The following is a 16045-nucleotide window of genomic DNA, read 5'->3' on the forward strand; positions in this document are numbered from 1 at the left end:
TCTCTTCTTAAAAGCTTCCAGTGATGGAACGCTCTAAACTTTCTAAGGCAAACCATTCTATTGGTTAATTGTTTTCACTATTACAACATTTTTCCTTAGTTCTAGGTTGCTTCTCTACTTGGTTATTTTTTATCCATTCTTTTCTTGTCTTCCCTTCTGTTATTGGGGGCTTATACAATAGATCAGACTGTCACTTTAAGGGAGGGGAGAAGCCTCCGACCTGAGTTTGAAACTCAACCACTGTAAATCTCTGTTACAAAGAACTGAGATTCCAAGAGATGAAGACAAGGCCATTAGAGTGTCTGATGCTCTCTCCTGATGTGGCTTATCCTGAGCAATTCCCTGAAACAACAGTTCCTGGAAGGGATTGCCCCCTTTCCCTCCAGACGGGTTAGCATCCAAAAAAAGCTCAGGCCTTCTGGATCTGGTGCTCAAAAGGAAAAAGGCTCCTCTATTCCTTGCTCAGACTCGGCTTCCCAAGAGATGCATGCAGGAAAAGATTTGCTTTCCTTGCAGCCCAGCTGGCCATGCTCCTTCCTTCCCGGCCTCGCATGTGGATCCCCCTTCTCGCAACGGTCCCAGCTAGGACTTTTAGATTTCTGGATATATGTTTGAAATTTTTTAACAATGCATCTTTCTTTGAAATTTGTACTCCACTTTGAAATGAGAAACACGGGGGTTTAGTTATGATTAGCTGTTAGCCAGTGTTTTTTTCCCCAGTGCATTGGGGAAGGCCATATGAGAGGTCCTGGCTTATGCTATTTCATCACTGATTATTAGATGATGATCTTTTAATTCAAAATGTGATCACTTTTATCATCCATGTGGAAAAAACAGAATTGCTCTATCTTTTTAAAAGAAACATTAAAAAACTGTCTGTCTTTCTTGTTTCCAGGTTTATAACTATATATTCAAAACTTTATGATTTGGATCACGTCTAAGCATAATTAAATCTGGATTTGGTGCAGCAGTAATTAATTTTACTTATATTTACTGTTGTCAGGAAAAAAAATGGATTGGATATAAGTTTGTACAAAGCAAATTAAAAAACCACATTTTTTTCATTCACAACATGTCTTCAGTGATGTATATGTATGCAATAGTAGGTAATTTCACAGATTAAACTAAGAATAGCCTCTCTGGCTTTAATGATTTGGTTCTTGCTGTGCAGGGTACGGGATTTGTAATTACCTTTATTGCTTGATTGAATACTCTTATGGATGCGTAAGTTTGCCAAGAAAATTAGTTGGAAGCCTTATTTAATAGCTATATGTAAATGACCTGCTTTTCTTAGATTTAGATATTTTGGTTCTTTCAAATTTCAGTTGCTGATTGTGTACTATGGTGGATGATAGAAACGAAATTATTTCTTAGTCTGATAGAAAAATATGTAAGGCAAAATAGCTCTGAGAGAAATGAATCCTGCCACTCTTGGATCCAAAGAGGAGAAATTTTCTCTCTCTGAACCTCCTGAAATACACCACATGAATGGAGGAAGCAGAGTGCCCCATTATTTTCCAGGAAGCTCCTGTCTTTCATCAGGAAATAGCCTTTTATGAAGCTCTTATTTCTTCAAATTAGAATTTCCTATACTCTCACTCCTCCTCATTAACCAACCCTTTGCTAGTACTAAGTCTTTTTTCTGAGCGAATAGCCCATTTTCTAAAGTGAGCGGGATATAGGTAGTTTTTACCTCAGAATGTTGCTTTAAGGCCACTTTTCAATGATGCTAAATTACACTGTACCCACTCAGTGGTGTTTGAAATAAATACATCTTGTGTCACCTCATACCTAAATAAAATGGATGGGGCTTTCTTTCCCCTCCCCCTCTTTTAAACATTGAAAATGTTGTCAGTAAAAGAACCATTTAATGTTAAAATTGGGATATAATCAATCTAAATAATTGAAAAAAGTAAAGAACTATTTAGAATTCTCATGTTGTACTTGTAAATTTTTCTATTGTATATTTTGAGAATTCCTTGTCTCCCATTGAAAAGCGTTCTTGAATGTCTTGTTTGCTGAGCATATTCATCTATACTTGTCTCTGAAACACTAAAAATTATCCCATAGACTTTCTGAGATGAGAAGTGCATCACAATAGCATTTTTAAAATGGGGGATACTGTTAATCCTTACAATATGGGAGCCACCTTTCATCTTCAGGAAAAGCAGTTGACCCTTCTAATTCAAATCCAGAATTGTCAACCTCCATTTTCTGCTCTGTAACAGATTGGCCATCTAGCCATTTGAATCAGATAATTGAAAAATGCAGCACAGAAATCTGTGTGAGTTTAGTAGAGAAGCTAGATAAGATCATCCTTTGATTGCCAGCTTGATAAAACTTCTGTTCTCTGGGTTATCAACTGAAGTCGTAAATACTAATTATGTTTTCAGGAGAAAATGGCTCACTGAAGATAGTTCTAAGTGGAGCTGACAATTGACAGCTTTGTACAAGGAGCTAAAAAAAGCAAATAGCCCATATTTTCTCTGAATTAAAGAGAATTACTGGAGATTGTTCAAGTTTCTCCTTTTCCTGACAAAGAGATTGTAAGGCAGCAATTTTGGGTGATGGGTAGGAATCAGGAAGACGGAGGAATTCACCATTTTGCTCTAACTGTATATTGTATCTCTTTGTAGCCACTAAGTTGTATGTTTCCTTACTAACTATTTTTGGAAGTTGCGTATTAATGGATTTAAGAAAGTTAGACATCTTCAGAATGACAAGATTGGAAATCCTGAGTGAATATTTTTAATCTTCAATATAAGAATATGAAAATTTACTTTTACAACTTCTAAGCACTTAAAATAAACAGCAAAAAGTAAGAAAAGGTTTTGGCTACAAAATGTTCTAGGGGTTAAAAAATGGAGTTTTGGACTTTGAATATTAAGATTTTGAAACTACTTTTCTATAAAAATAAATGTAAACTTGTGGAAAACAAAATTTAGTTTTCAGTAAAATAATTGGTGTTTTAAGACATCTTTGAAGAATTGTGTTGATATCTGCTTCAAGAAATGATTTTTTTTTTTGGTTTCGTCTAAAGAACAGTCTGTTACCAAATGAAGGTATCAAAACAAGATATCCAGGAAAATTTACATAAGGAGAATATAAACATTTTGAATAAAAATCTGTTGCTAGGTACATTGGATGAGATTTTAAAAATCAAAGAATAAAAATAAGAATCCCAGAGAATAATTGGAATGATTTTATTGGATTTAAGATGCTAAGAAATTTGTAATAAGCTTTATTAATCATCTAAATCTGGGGTGTCAAACTTGTGGCCTGTGGGCCAGATGCGTCATGTGCTGGCCCCGCCCCCATCCAGCTTAGCAAAGGGGAAAAAGGTCCCAATATGTCATGTGACTACACCGTGACGACGCAAATTTGGCACTCCTGATCTAAATGGATTGCAGAGAAAGATTGTTTTATTGAGAAGAAAAAGAGATTGCAACATTAGTTTATTCGATCAGGAATTCAATGGTATACATTATTATTTTGTGTGTGATTCTTTTTGGATTTTTTGAAATCTTACAAGATTTGTCTAAAAAAGTATATTATAAAAACATTTTCCCATATAATTAGTGTTCTAACTGGAGAAGAAGGCAGGGACGACGGAGGCTTGGCTATTGTAACACAACACTTTATTTCTAACAACGCTAACTCAGATAACAAGGCAACACAGTGCGTGTACGAACATTGACAACTTGTTGCCATCTGACAGCTGCTTAAATAGAGGGCTGTCAGATGGATGAAACCCAATAGGAACGCTGCATTTTCCCGTTAAATGCCTGCTCACGTCTAACCCAATCAGAGCAGGGCAGCAACAGGGGATGCTCCAGAGGAGGTCGTAACCGTGACGACTTAACAATTAGTTTATTTGGTTCTAATTTTATACTACTTAATCTGGTTTTATATTTAATTATTTTTCTTTAGTTAGGAATATTGGAGAAATTATTTCTTTTTGCTATAACTTAGGCAATATCTATCTTAGGATATAGGAATTATTTTATTTTATACTGGTGAAACATGGTGCCTATAGAATAGAGACATGGAATGTGTATGTCTTGATATGCTAGTCCGCCGTGTCTATCTTGATCTGAGGTGAACATTGGGTAATTCCATGTACGTATGTAGTCAAGATATGATGATCATCCCAGCTGTCCAGCTAAAGCAAAACAGAAACGTATATTGGGCAGCAGTGATATAGAAAGGTGCTTGAAGTGGATGATCATTTTAGTAACATCAGGAAAGGTATTCTGTTATGGGAAAGGACAATGGTAAACCATTTCTGTATTTTACAAAATAAACAAACAAACCTCTTCACTGATAGGCACAGTAAAGCAATTGATTATGATAGGAGGCTGGATGACATTTAACATGTTGCTGAGGGAGATCCTTCGCTCTTTCACATTACAGATATTGTCTAGGGCATGACTAAATTAAAGCTTTAAGGATATCTGGTTGCTGATATTGCCATGAAGGAAAAGGTAATCTGAAGCAAAGACAGAATTACATTAGTAACAGGGAATGTTAATAGCATGAACATAGGAAAGCTCCACATAGTGAAAAATGTAGGAAATCAACTACACAAGGTTGCTTAGGTATCAACAAATTGAAATGGATTTGAATAGGAATTAAATTCTGTTATCATTATGTGCTATCAAGTAAGAATCAATTTAGTGACTACATAGATTTTCTCCATGTCCACTTATCTCCAACTTTAATCCTTTAGATTTTCTAACTGTGCATCTATGTCTACTATAATTAAATCCATTCACTTTGTTGCCAATATCCTCCTCTTCCCTTTGCTTCTACATTTCCTATCACTATAGATCTAGGACAGAGGTCCACAATCCCTAATCTGTGTACTGGCACCAGTCTACAGCATGCTAGCAATCAGGCCACACAAACAAGCGAAGCCCCGTTCATGGGATGCAGACAGCACTTTCTCTCAGGTCTCTGGAAAACCTTTCTCCAGAAAATTGGTTCCTGGTGCTCAAAAAGTTGGGGACCGTTGGTCTAGGAGATAGGTCTTTGCATTACTTTTCCCAAGTATGATAATGTAAATCTGGTCATTTGTGTCTGAAAAGAAAATCCTGGGTTGAATTAATAATAATCCCTTTGGGGTTTTTTCTTGTTATCCATGATATTCTCATGAATTATTTCCAATACTTAAACCTCTATACAGGTAGTCCTCAACTTATGATCATAATTGAGCCCAAAATTTATGTTGCTAAGTGAAACGTTAAGTGTCTCATTTTATGATTTTCCTTGCCAAATTGTTAAGTGAATCATTGCAGTTGTTAAGTTAGTAATATGGTTTGTTAAGTGAACCTGCCTTCCCCATTTACTTTCTTTGTTAGAAGGTTACAAAAGCTAATCACATGACGCCAGGACACTGCAACCGTCATAAACGTAAACCAGTTACCAAGCATCTGAATTTTGATCACATGACTATGGGAATGCTGCAAAGGTCTTAATTGTGAAAAATGGTCATAAGTCAGTTTTTTCACTGCTGTTTTAACTGTGAACATTAACTAAAGGAACTGTTGTAAATTGAGGACTACCTGTACTCTTTTTATCCCTTCTTCAAACTTTTGCTTCAGTTGAATGTCAACAGGAAAGTCATTGCTTGCTCAATTCTTAGAGGCCTAGACTTACTCTAATATCTTAAGTATCTTTTTGCAAGTACTTTATAGCCTATATCAATAAAGTAGAATTCTACCACATATTGTAGTGTCTCTTTTCTCACCTGTTTTACATCATAGGGCTGACAACAATCTTGAAAGCATGATAGTATTTCTTTTCTCATCCTCTTATACCAAATAAAACCAGACCTTGAATTCTTCCTCATCCGTTCTTTTCTTTTTGGACTGAATTCATGTAGTTGCTGTGTACGTTCTTCATAAATACCTTTGTATTTCTCTATAGGGAGATACAGCCCCACTTGCTACTCTGAGTTAAGGATAACAACTTGGTTCTGATTCTGGACCCAGAGATATTGGCAATTTGGTCCACAGTCAGGGATTACAAGAATATATATAGGCATTTTAATAACAAGGGACATGTTATAATGAGGGACAGATTATTAAGGATAACAATTTTGCAAATCGTTAAAGTTTACTAAATTTCTTATGTCTAATTAATTTTATTTCATATTTGAGGTTCAGTTGCAAGTTAGATAACCTATTATCTAAGAAATTCCACCTATATCTTAATTCCTCCAAACTATCTTGGAAAGAAATAATTAAAAGGAAATTAATTTGCAATTAATACAAAATTGTGAATTTTTCATCTAGCATATGATTTGTATGATTTGTAATTAGCAAATTACAATACGATGAATAAGCCATTAAAAATTGTGGAACTTAAACACAACAGTCCTCAATCTGTGCCTTATAAACATTTCTTGTTTAGTTACTAAACTTGACAAATTAGTAATAAAATCAAGAGCTTATCTAGCTGTTAATCTTAAAATATCAGTATTTAGCTTTTATTTAATTTAAGATTAACAATATAAATGTTTAGAAGTCCAATTCATCATATTTTTATTTTACTCTGGAGAAAAGAAGAATACCATAGACTCTTTACTTTTTTTGTTATACATTGCATACATATTTTTACCTGGGATGAATATTTAATGATAAATGATAACAGGAGTATCTATAGTATGATGTTATATGTTGAGTTACATTTCAGTACATTTGATGAACTATAGGCAACCACATTAAATAAGAAGTATGCTTATATCAGTGAGATTTTATTTCACTACTAATTTTATAATTATATATATAGGTATGGTGAGTGTAAAATGAAAATAAGTAAAAAGATAATTCAATTGCTTTCCTTATAGGGACTCCTTAAAATTTTGGATTTTCTGAGTACAAGATATTATGTTTCCTTTATTTTGGTGGCATTGGCTAATACCCAAAAGATTTAGTTGTTCTGTGAATTAAGCCTTTTAGAATTCCAAATTCAGCTGACATAGGGTTACTGATCAAATAATTTACCATCCGGAGTGTTGAATGATCAAGCATTAAATATCTCTGGTATAATCTTATTAGATTCAGTAATAATATTTGGCCTTCATGGTTGGTTGGATACTTGCTAGAGATTACAGTTATGTGTGCATAAACATTGATATACTTTTTTTTTTTTAATGTCTTGCAGCCAACAAGTCCCAAATTTGGAAAAGCCGATTCTTATGAAAAACTGGAAAAACTGGGTGAAGGTTCATATGCTACAGTGTACAAAGGGAAAAGCAAGTAAGTATATTTGTAACATTCACGTTTAAGTTTTTGTCATTTTTTTTAAAAAAATAATTTTAATGTAGATATTAAAGTAACATTTTAATAAAATATTAATAATTGTGTGACTCAGGCAGAACAGTATTAAAGTAAATTTTCATATTGCAAATTGGGTAGTCTGAATGGGCTTAAATCTAGGCTCAGTGATAGTTGGCACAATTATTTTCAATATTTTGCATCTATGCCTCCAAATTCTCCTGTTCTGTCTTCTTTAGCCATAGACCAGTGGTTCTCAACCTTCCTAATGCCGTGACCCTTTAATACAGTTCCTCATGTTGTGGTGACCCCCAACCAGGGGTGGGTTCTAAATTTCTTTTACTACTGGTTCTGTGGGCATGGCTTATTTTGTGGGCGTGGCTTGGAGGTCATGTGACTGGGTGGGCGTGGCTAGCTGGTCATGTGACCGGGTCACCATGGCTATGTGTATAGGGACTACTCAGAAAAAAGTCATTTCTGACAGGTCCTCGCACTTTTGACTGGTCCTCACACTTATGGCCATCCTCACATTTATGCCTGTGCAGCATTTTAACAACCATGTCACTCATTTCACAACTGCTTCTCTTCAACATGGTATAAGATAGGGCAAAAAACGTAAAATGTGAGGACAGTCGTAAATTTGAGGACTGGTCAAAAGTGTGAGGACCAGTCAAAAATAACTTTTTCAGCCCTCTGAGTAGTCCCTGTGCACAAAAGGACTACCCAGAGGGCTGAAAAATGTGATTTCTGACAGGTCCTCGCACTTTTGACCGGTCTTCGCAGTTATGACTGGTCATCATTTATGCCCATTGTACCATTCTTAACAACCGTGTCACTCATTTCACAACTGCTTCTCTTCACCATGGTGACAAGATAGGGCAAAAACGTAAATTGTGAGGACAGTCGTAAGTTCGAGGATTGATCAAAAGTGCGAGGACCAGTCAAAAATAACTTTTTCAGCCCTCTGAGTAGTCCATATGCATAAAAGGATACAGCAATAGAGAGGGATGAAGGAAGGGAAAGGAAATTAGAGTAGGAGTGAGGGTAAGAGAGGAAGGAAGAGAGGAGGAGAAGGAGAAAGAAAGAGGAAGTAGGGAGAAGAAGAAGAGGGGGGGAAGAGAAAGTAAGAAGGAAAGAAAAGAGAGAGGTGGTAGGTTTGAGGAGAAAGATTGCTCTACAATAAAAAAGATGAAAGGGAAGAAAGCCAACCCCAAACAAATATAAAGATATTAAGATAAAGAATGAATTGTTAAACTTTTAAGAATAAAAGAGAACAAAGAGCCTTGGTAGTACAGTGGTCTAAGGCACCCTGTTATTAAACTGGTTATTAAGACCAGCTGCCTGCAATTACTGCAGGTTCGAATCTCACCAAGGCTCAAGGTTGACTCAGCCTTCCATCCTTTCTAAGGTAGGTAAATTGAGGACCCATTTGTGGGGGCAATAAGCTGACTTTGTATAAATATACAAAAGAATGAAGGCTATTGCTGAGCACATTGTAAGCCGCCCTGAGTCTCCGGAGAAGGGCGGCATATAAATGAAATTTAAAAAAAAATAGCAATAAATAGCAATAATTAGAAACACACATACAAACATAAAACTTATTTTCTTTGAACAGAGTATTTGGCCGGTTCACAAATTTAAACAGTTGTAGGACGTTAGCACCCACCCTTTTCCTAGAAGAATGAAATATTTTGGGAAATATTAAAAAGGCAGAATATTATATTTCCCTGGATGAGAAATGGAGAAGCATATTTTACAGACAAAGCAGCTCCCACTTTCCTGCCCCCACCCTTTGTTAATGGGCCAGAGGCAGAAAGTCAATCCTTTGTCAAAGGACATTTGCAACACAATAGCAACAGAAACTAACACAATGGGCCCCATCTAGCGACCAAAACTCACCACACGTGACCTGGGAAGCATGTGACCTGGGAAGCACATGTGACCATCAGCCACCAAGGCTAGCTAAGACCCCCATCCCCTGGGAGTCTGACAACCAATCAGGATACTCTTTCAGGGCCCCAAGAAATGCAAAGCCAGAGAGAGCATAAAAACCCGAGGATTTACTGTATCTGCCCCTTTTCTGTTCAGGAACTCAAGCCATGTGATCCTGTCCACCATTAAACCATCTTTCCAAGTTGTCTCCATGTTTCCAGTGTCTTTTTCCTCACTTGGAGCAGAACCCAGAAGGATATTTCTTCCAACACAGTGTTTAGTCATTTCAATTAAATTTACAATTTCTATATTTCCTTTTTACCATATTTATTCCTCATCTATTTTTTAAAAAAACCAATATTACCCTTCATCCTCATCTCTAATCTTAATCAAATTCAATTTTTCCCTTCTATTCTATATTATACCCCTTCCCATTGTCGTCTATTTTTATATCCATCCTCACATTGGTTAATTATGTAATTATGTAATACAGTTGTTTAATACAAATTCAACATTTTAATATAAATCAATTAGTTATATAACTCTTTTGTATATTAATCAATATGAACATGAATATTCCAATTATTTCCATTCAATCCAATTTCTTACAAATCAGTTAATTATATTTACCAATAATAATAAACCAAATAATTTCCCCCATATATTCCTCCAAACCACAACTTAACCGTTTCTGCTTTCAACACAATATACAATTAATAGTATCTCAATTATTACAATTACCTAGTTAAATAGAGCTTTTTTTCTTTTGTGTTTTAAAATCTTGAATCTCCTCTTTTGCCCTAAATTTCCCATTGTTTGCAGTTTTGCACCTACCTTTTTTGGTGAGGAAAAAGAAAAAGAAATCTCTCTGCCTCATTTTGTCACGTTGCAGCAAAGACCCTTCTTTACTTTCAATTTCGCTTTTCAGCATAGCTAGGGGGAAAAAAATTTGCTCCAGGAATTTACCTCTTTGCAGCTAGCTCTTTGAAACCCCGCGGCAAGAATTTAAAGTTTTTTTTCCCTCTAGCCATCAGCTGGGACTCCGGAGGCAGCAATAAATTGGGAGTGGGCGGGGTAAGCGAACGGCAACCGGGCAATCCAACAGAGGCAGAGGGTGAGGGTGAGTGAAGGCGTGGAGGGGGGTGAGAGAGGCCTTGGCGACCCCTGTGAAATGGCTGTTCGACCCCCAAAGGAGTCGCAACCCCCAGGTTGAGAACCGCTGCCATAGACTGTATGTATCCATATGCTTTTTTAGTCGTAGGTTTCAATGTTTCAGTAGGTTTCAATGTTTCAATGAAAATGTTTCTTGTAGTACAGAGTCTATTATGTTCTGCTAAATTTTATTTTTCTATCTGCAGAAGATGTTAATTTAACTAATTAAGCAAATTGATTTTGTTGACAATTTGAAGTTGGCAAATCATCACTAAATGGACAAAAATGGTTTGCTTCAATTAAATATATTACTGTGTATGTTTCTAGGCTCAGAACAACCTGATATCAAAATCTTATATACATTCTAAAAATGCATAACTGGTTGAAATTATAATTTTAATGTATCTAATAACTTGGAGATGCTTCTTAGATTGAAAAATGTTTAAAAGTTGTTTGTTTTAGTAAGCTAAAGTGAAGTTCCTGTGTAGAGTGCCAGCGACTTGGTTGTGCCTTTCATTGTATGCTGTTCCTGATTCTTCTTGAACTGTCTCTGAGGCCTCTCTATGCAGTCTGTACCTTGGGTCCTGCTAGTATGAACCCCTACTTCTATGGATCTGGTGCTTAGTGCTTGTTCTTGGCTTCCTATCATCATTGCCTATTTCAGTCCAGCCCTTTCCAGCCATTGATACGATTTCCCAATGTCTGGTACCTCAGCTATCTGTTGATGGTACATCGCATCTTGCCATGCCACTGCCTCTTCTTGATCGTCTTCCCATGTCTGTTGCTTCCCAGCAACTCTATTTTGGGTACCGTTTTACTGATGTACTTCTTGATACTCTGGGTTTATCCATGACTTTTAAACTCTTAGATCCCAATTTTCTCTTTCTGGCTGGTATATAGATAGGAAATAACAGCATAGGCACACAGCATAGGCATATGTCATGAAGCAATCTAAAATTATTCAAAATACAAATTATTATGAATACAAATAAAAATACCTTTTTGGTTTTTGCCTTATTTACCAATGAATAATCTAAAAGTACAAAAAGTACAAAAGCAACATAATATCCATACCTGGCACTTTTTGAAAACAGTGTAACATTAAGTGCAAGGTACAAAAACAAATCAGAAAAAGAATCCACAGTAAAATAATATGTTCTGAAACATTACCAAGTATAAAAGAAGTAAGCAGATTTGTTCTGTTCCCAGCAAATGACAAAAATTATAAATAATGGACTTTGATGGATGTTGCCATTTTAAATTCGGTCAGGATGAACCATGAGCCTTAGTTTAATTGCATCAACAAAGCAACTATAATTCCTACATCTGTTTTTTCTTAATTCAGTAGTTTGGAGAACAGGCTTATTGAGGCCAGTAAAAGCCTATGCAGACATTATTTCTATTTTGGTTGGGAATAAGTGATAAATGTCCATTTAAGTTTAAACCATCAAATAAAATGTCACAATATAATTGGAATAAATACCCAAAATTGCATTTAAAAAAATGATTTAAAAATGATAATGTGCTGTTTTTGTGAAGGGTAATAGTTAGAGTCTTAATCATAAGAAGCTCTGTGTGTTGCAAATAGAAAAGTCTACTAAAGTGCTGAGATAATTGTATTTTGGTCTGTTTATTACAGAGTAAATGGAAAGTTAGTAGCACTGAAAGTAATAAGACTTCAGGAAGAAGAAGGTACTCCATTTACAGCTATCAGAGAAGGTATGCTTTTTATTTGGCTTTGAATTTTATCTCCCTTCTTTTTGTAATTACAGCAGACATCTTCTTTTCAACTTCTTGTTGACTCTGAAGAGCCTTCATGTTTCTCAAATTATATGGTTGCAGTCCTTGGAAAAGTTGGATTGCTACTTAAAAATCAAAACCACTCTAATGTGTGGGAGTTATTATAAAATAAAAAAATCTGTTTTCGGTGGATGACTTGTACAGGAACTGGTATCAGGTATACACGACAGCATGTTTGCAATTGTGGAGGTGTAGAAATGCCAGTGGGACTTCACATTAAGAATATTCTGTTCACGGAACTGCTGCTGAGAAGTAGAATCCAAATGCAGAATAAATTTAAATTGGAAGAGTTCCAAGGATGATAGTTTATTAATTAGTCACTAAAAAGTGTTCTGAAGAGAAGATTTTAAAAGATAATGTGAAATAATAAGTATCTGACTTTTTAAAAAAAATAATGTGATCAGCATGATCTATTGATGCTACTGGACATAAGGAAAGAAATGTGGGTTGCATTAAAAGAGGAGCTAAGCTTTAAAATAATGTGTGAGGGAGGATATAAGAAGAAGTGCCTGGCTCCAGCTAAGATTAATTAGCCATTTAATGTTGGCTATCTCACTATGAATTTTCTGAGCTGATGTCCAATACATTGAAGAGTATCAAACTGGGGGAAAGCTGGACTGTTTTGTAGATCCATGCTAGGTAATATGGATTAGTCTATAAAATACATTTACAGATAAAGTTATAATTCAAGAGAATTTTCAAATCTGGCCAGACTAGGTTTTCACTAAAGTAAATTATTAATTTCAATAAATTAAAAATTAGCTAGTCTAATTTTCATTCCTAAAATGACATATTGGATATTCAAACTACTGCTATTTTCTTTTCATCAGAAGTGTAGTATCTTGCAGGTATCAGTTTTAAAAATTACAAGCTTGGCAATTAAAGAGATACTTATGCTCTGGAAAGGAGGACATGGGGAAGGATTTCTTATGTACTCATAGAAAACACCTATTTATTTTCTGGTAGTCAATGGTTTATAGGTATACAAAGGTACACATTGCAATAATATAAACAGGGATATGTTTCACACTAGAAAAGATCTAACATCTTCAGCAATGTGCAGCTTTGCTATACAAGTACATTCTTTGCCTTTCAGATTCATGATTAAATTCAAAACACCCAAACAATGAAAACGAAAGTTTTCATGATTTTTCCTACTGTGAGAATCAATTCTCACACTGATAAGTAGACTGGTAAGTATTATGTAAACATGTCCAGGTGTAAGTTGTGATCTGTTATATGCTCTATCCACAAAAAAGATGGAAGAGAGACATTTAGTATTTTGAGTATACACAGATACATTTCAAAACAAAAATGATGTTTGAAATTCTTGTGCTGTTCCTGTAGCCATAACTTTTTTCCTTAATACTATTCATTATTAATACTATCTAACTATTCAAAGCTTATAACCAGGGATGATTATTTTAAGTTCAATTTGGTACTATAAAGTTCTGACAATAAGTTTTGTGTCTAGACTAGAGTTGAATTCTTGTCTCCCAATTTGTCTTTCAGCTGATGAGGTACATCTCAGTCCCCTTGATTAAATACAATTTCTTTTTGCTTCCAATAAATTATAACAATAGTATATAATATTAAAAAACAAACACTTGTTAGATCTCAAACAATTTCTTTAGAGTTCAATAAAGGAAAGAGGAAAAATTGATTAACTTTGCTTTGTTAAATCTATTTTTTAGGGCTTTACTTAATTTTCACTCCCCCCCTTCATCTTAATTCATTTTTTCTCCTGCTTTTTCCTATGAAAGAAGAAAGAAGAAGTGTGTTGCTATATTTCTATGTCATAAAGATTGATATATGTCTATCTTGGAACTTTATTTATAAATTGGGCCTCTTATGTTAAAGGCAATTAATTTTCAGATCTCTCTCTTTGTGTATGTATAGATTTGTGACATACACATTTTTATTGTTAGGGAAGGATTTTCCAGGATCAGTTTCACCTAAGCTGGCAACCCTAGAAGTGGAAGCTGAATGTGTACTCTCTCTCTCTCTCTGTGTGTATGTGTATGGGTATGTGTGTATGTATAAATGAATGAATGTAAATGAAAACAGAAATAAAAATTCAACAGCATTTAAAAACATACAAATATATTAGATTTAATAGGATTTCATTTTTTAATTGTACGGGCTTCCCTGTGAATCTCTACATTCTGTGTTGTACTGATTAAAAGAGATCTACAATAGGTAGATAATATGAAGAAGTGTGATTGCAAAACATTAAATGGTTCTCAGGGTTGCTTATATGCCTTTATCTTACATGAATTTCCATAAATAGACATCTGACAATGAAGGAGAAGTATTTAAATATAGTAAAATAAATCCATTCATAGGATTTTCTCCTTTGATTTTAACTATAATGCTATACAATATAGGAAACTCTGTATATCTTAAATATATTAGTTAAAGATGAACATAATTATAATTTAATTGAAAACTATATATATCTTATATTGTATTATATTTCATTATTATATATCATATCACATCGTATATAATATATTCATAGTTCTCAACATATGACTATTATGAACCTGCCCTTTACAGTCGTATGTTGTACCCATTGTAAAATAGATTGGTTATGTGACCATCCAATTTCACAATTTTTTAATGGCAGTCGTTAAGTGAATTTGGTGGTCACTAAGCAAATGCCATGATCTTGAAGTGAACCAATGGTTCAATATGGTGCAGTTTTGCCAAAAACTAGAATGCAAAATCATCGTAAAATGTGGTCACATGATAGCAGGTCACTACCATAAAATATAATACAATATATAGATCTGTAATATAACCCAAAAATCTTCAACTGATTTGGGTTTTTATATAACATCCAATTAAGCGAAGATTTGGGATTAAACTTGTGTGCAGAATTGTTAAAAAGAGCATTACTGATGCTCAGTAGGAAAAATGAAACTTGTATATATTTCCTTCCATTCCTCAAACATTAGATTTCAACTGCTGAAATATTGGAATAAGCAGTATATCAAATGTAACAAACTTGAATATAAGCAAACCAGAAAAGCATTTATTTTAATTTTAGACTATTGCATCATATGCTAGGATGCTTGCTCAAAACTCATTGGGGAATTAAATTAAAACAGAGCCATCTGTTTATCTTTACATTTGCTGCAAGTAAAAAAAAAAACCCCATGTTAAATTAGCATTACATAACAAGCTTGCTAATAAAATTCTTAGTATGAGTTCTTATTTCACATTAACCCATAACTGCTGGTTTTCAACAACACTGATGTGCTGGTTATATTTATTTAGTTTATAACCTAATCGTATCTCCTGGTTTATTTCTACCTTACATTATTAAATTGCTGAGATTTTTAGATGTAGATAGAGACATGCAGTCAGTAAGAGTGATACTTATACAACTAAAATTATAGCCCATTGGCAATTTCAAAAAGCTTAACTAAATTTCTGTGCAGAAATAAAGTATTGATTTCTAGTGCCACTTGTAAACATATTTTATTCATCATTATTTGTAATGGCTGTTTAAAAATGTGTGGAATAAATTTTTAGTAACATACATTTTGAGCTAATTAATGAAAGAATACTTAGCTTTTTAAAATTTTAAAGGGAGAAATTATTTCCTTACTAAAATGCTTTTATAGATACATATCTATACATGTATCTCCTAATTGGCTATTTCTTTAAGACAAATGGCTTTCTTGCCTATAAATAAATGTCCCATTCATATTCTTTTAGGCTCTCCATTCTCTAAATTCCTTAAATTGCTATTTGTAGGAAGAATGTCTAAATAAGGGTAGTCTGGCACTAGCATTACAGAGGATTGTTAGTGAGCTATTTAGATATCCATGCTTTCCAAAATTGCAAATTGCTTGATATGCAAGGATTATCTA

General features: G+C 34.4%; 1 protein-coding gene across 4 annotated transcripts in view; it reads left to right on the forward strand.

Moving 5' to 3' along the window:
* CDK14 (cyclin dependent kinase 14) overlaps window positions 1–16045 on the forward strand; it is a 223714-nt gene that overhangs the window by 73648 nt on the left and 134021 nt on the right. For all 4 annotated transcript variants that reach the window (XM_034402352.3, XM_087892861.1, XM_034402353.3 and 1 more), the window contains 2 exons: window positions 7168–7262; window positions 12004–12083. In XM_034402352.3, the coding sequence (XP_034258243.1) occupies window positions 7168–7262; window positions 12004–12083 (175 nt within the window). The remainder of the gene's footprint in view (window positions 1–7167; window positions 7263–12003; window positions 12084–16045) is intronic.

The sequence above is a fragment of the Pantherophis guttatus genome, chromosome 4 (assembly GCF_059756535.1).
Source record: "Pantherophis guttatus breed Tessera chromosome 4, ASM5975653v1, whole genome shotgun sequence".
Lineage (NCBI taxonomy): Eukaryota > Metazoa > Chordata > Lepidosauria > Squamata > Colubridae > Pantherophis > Pantherophis guttatus.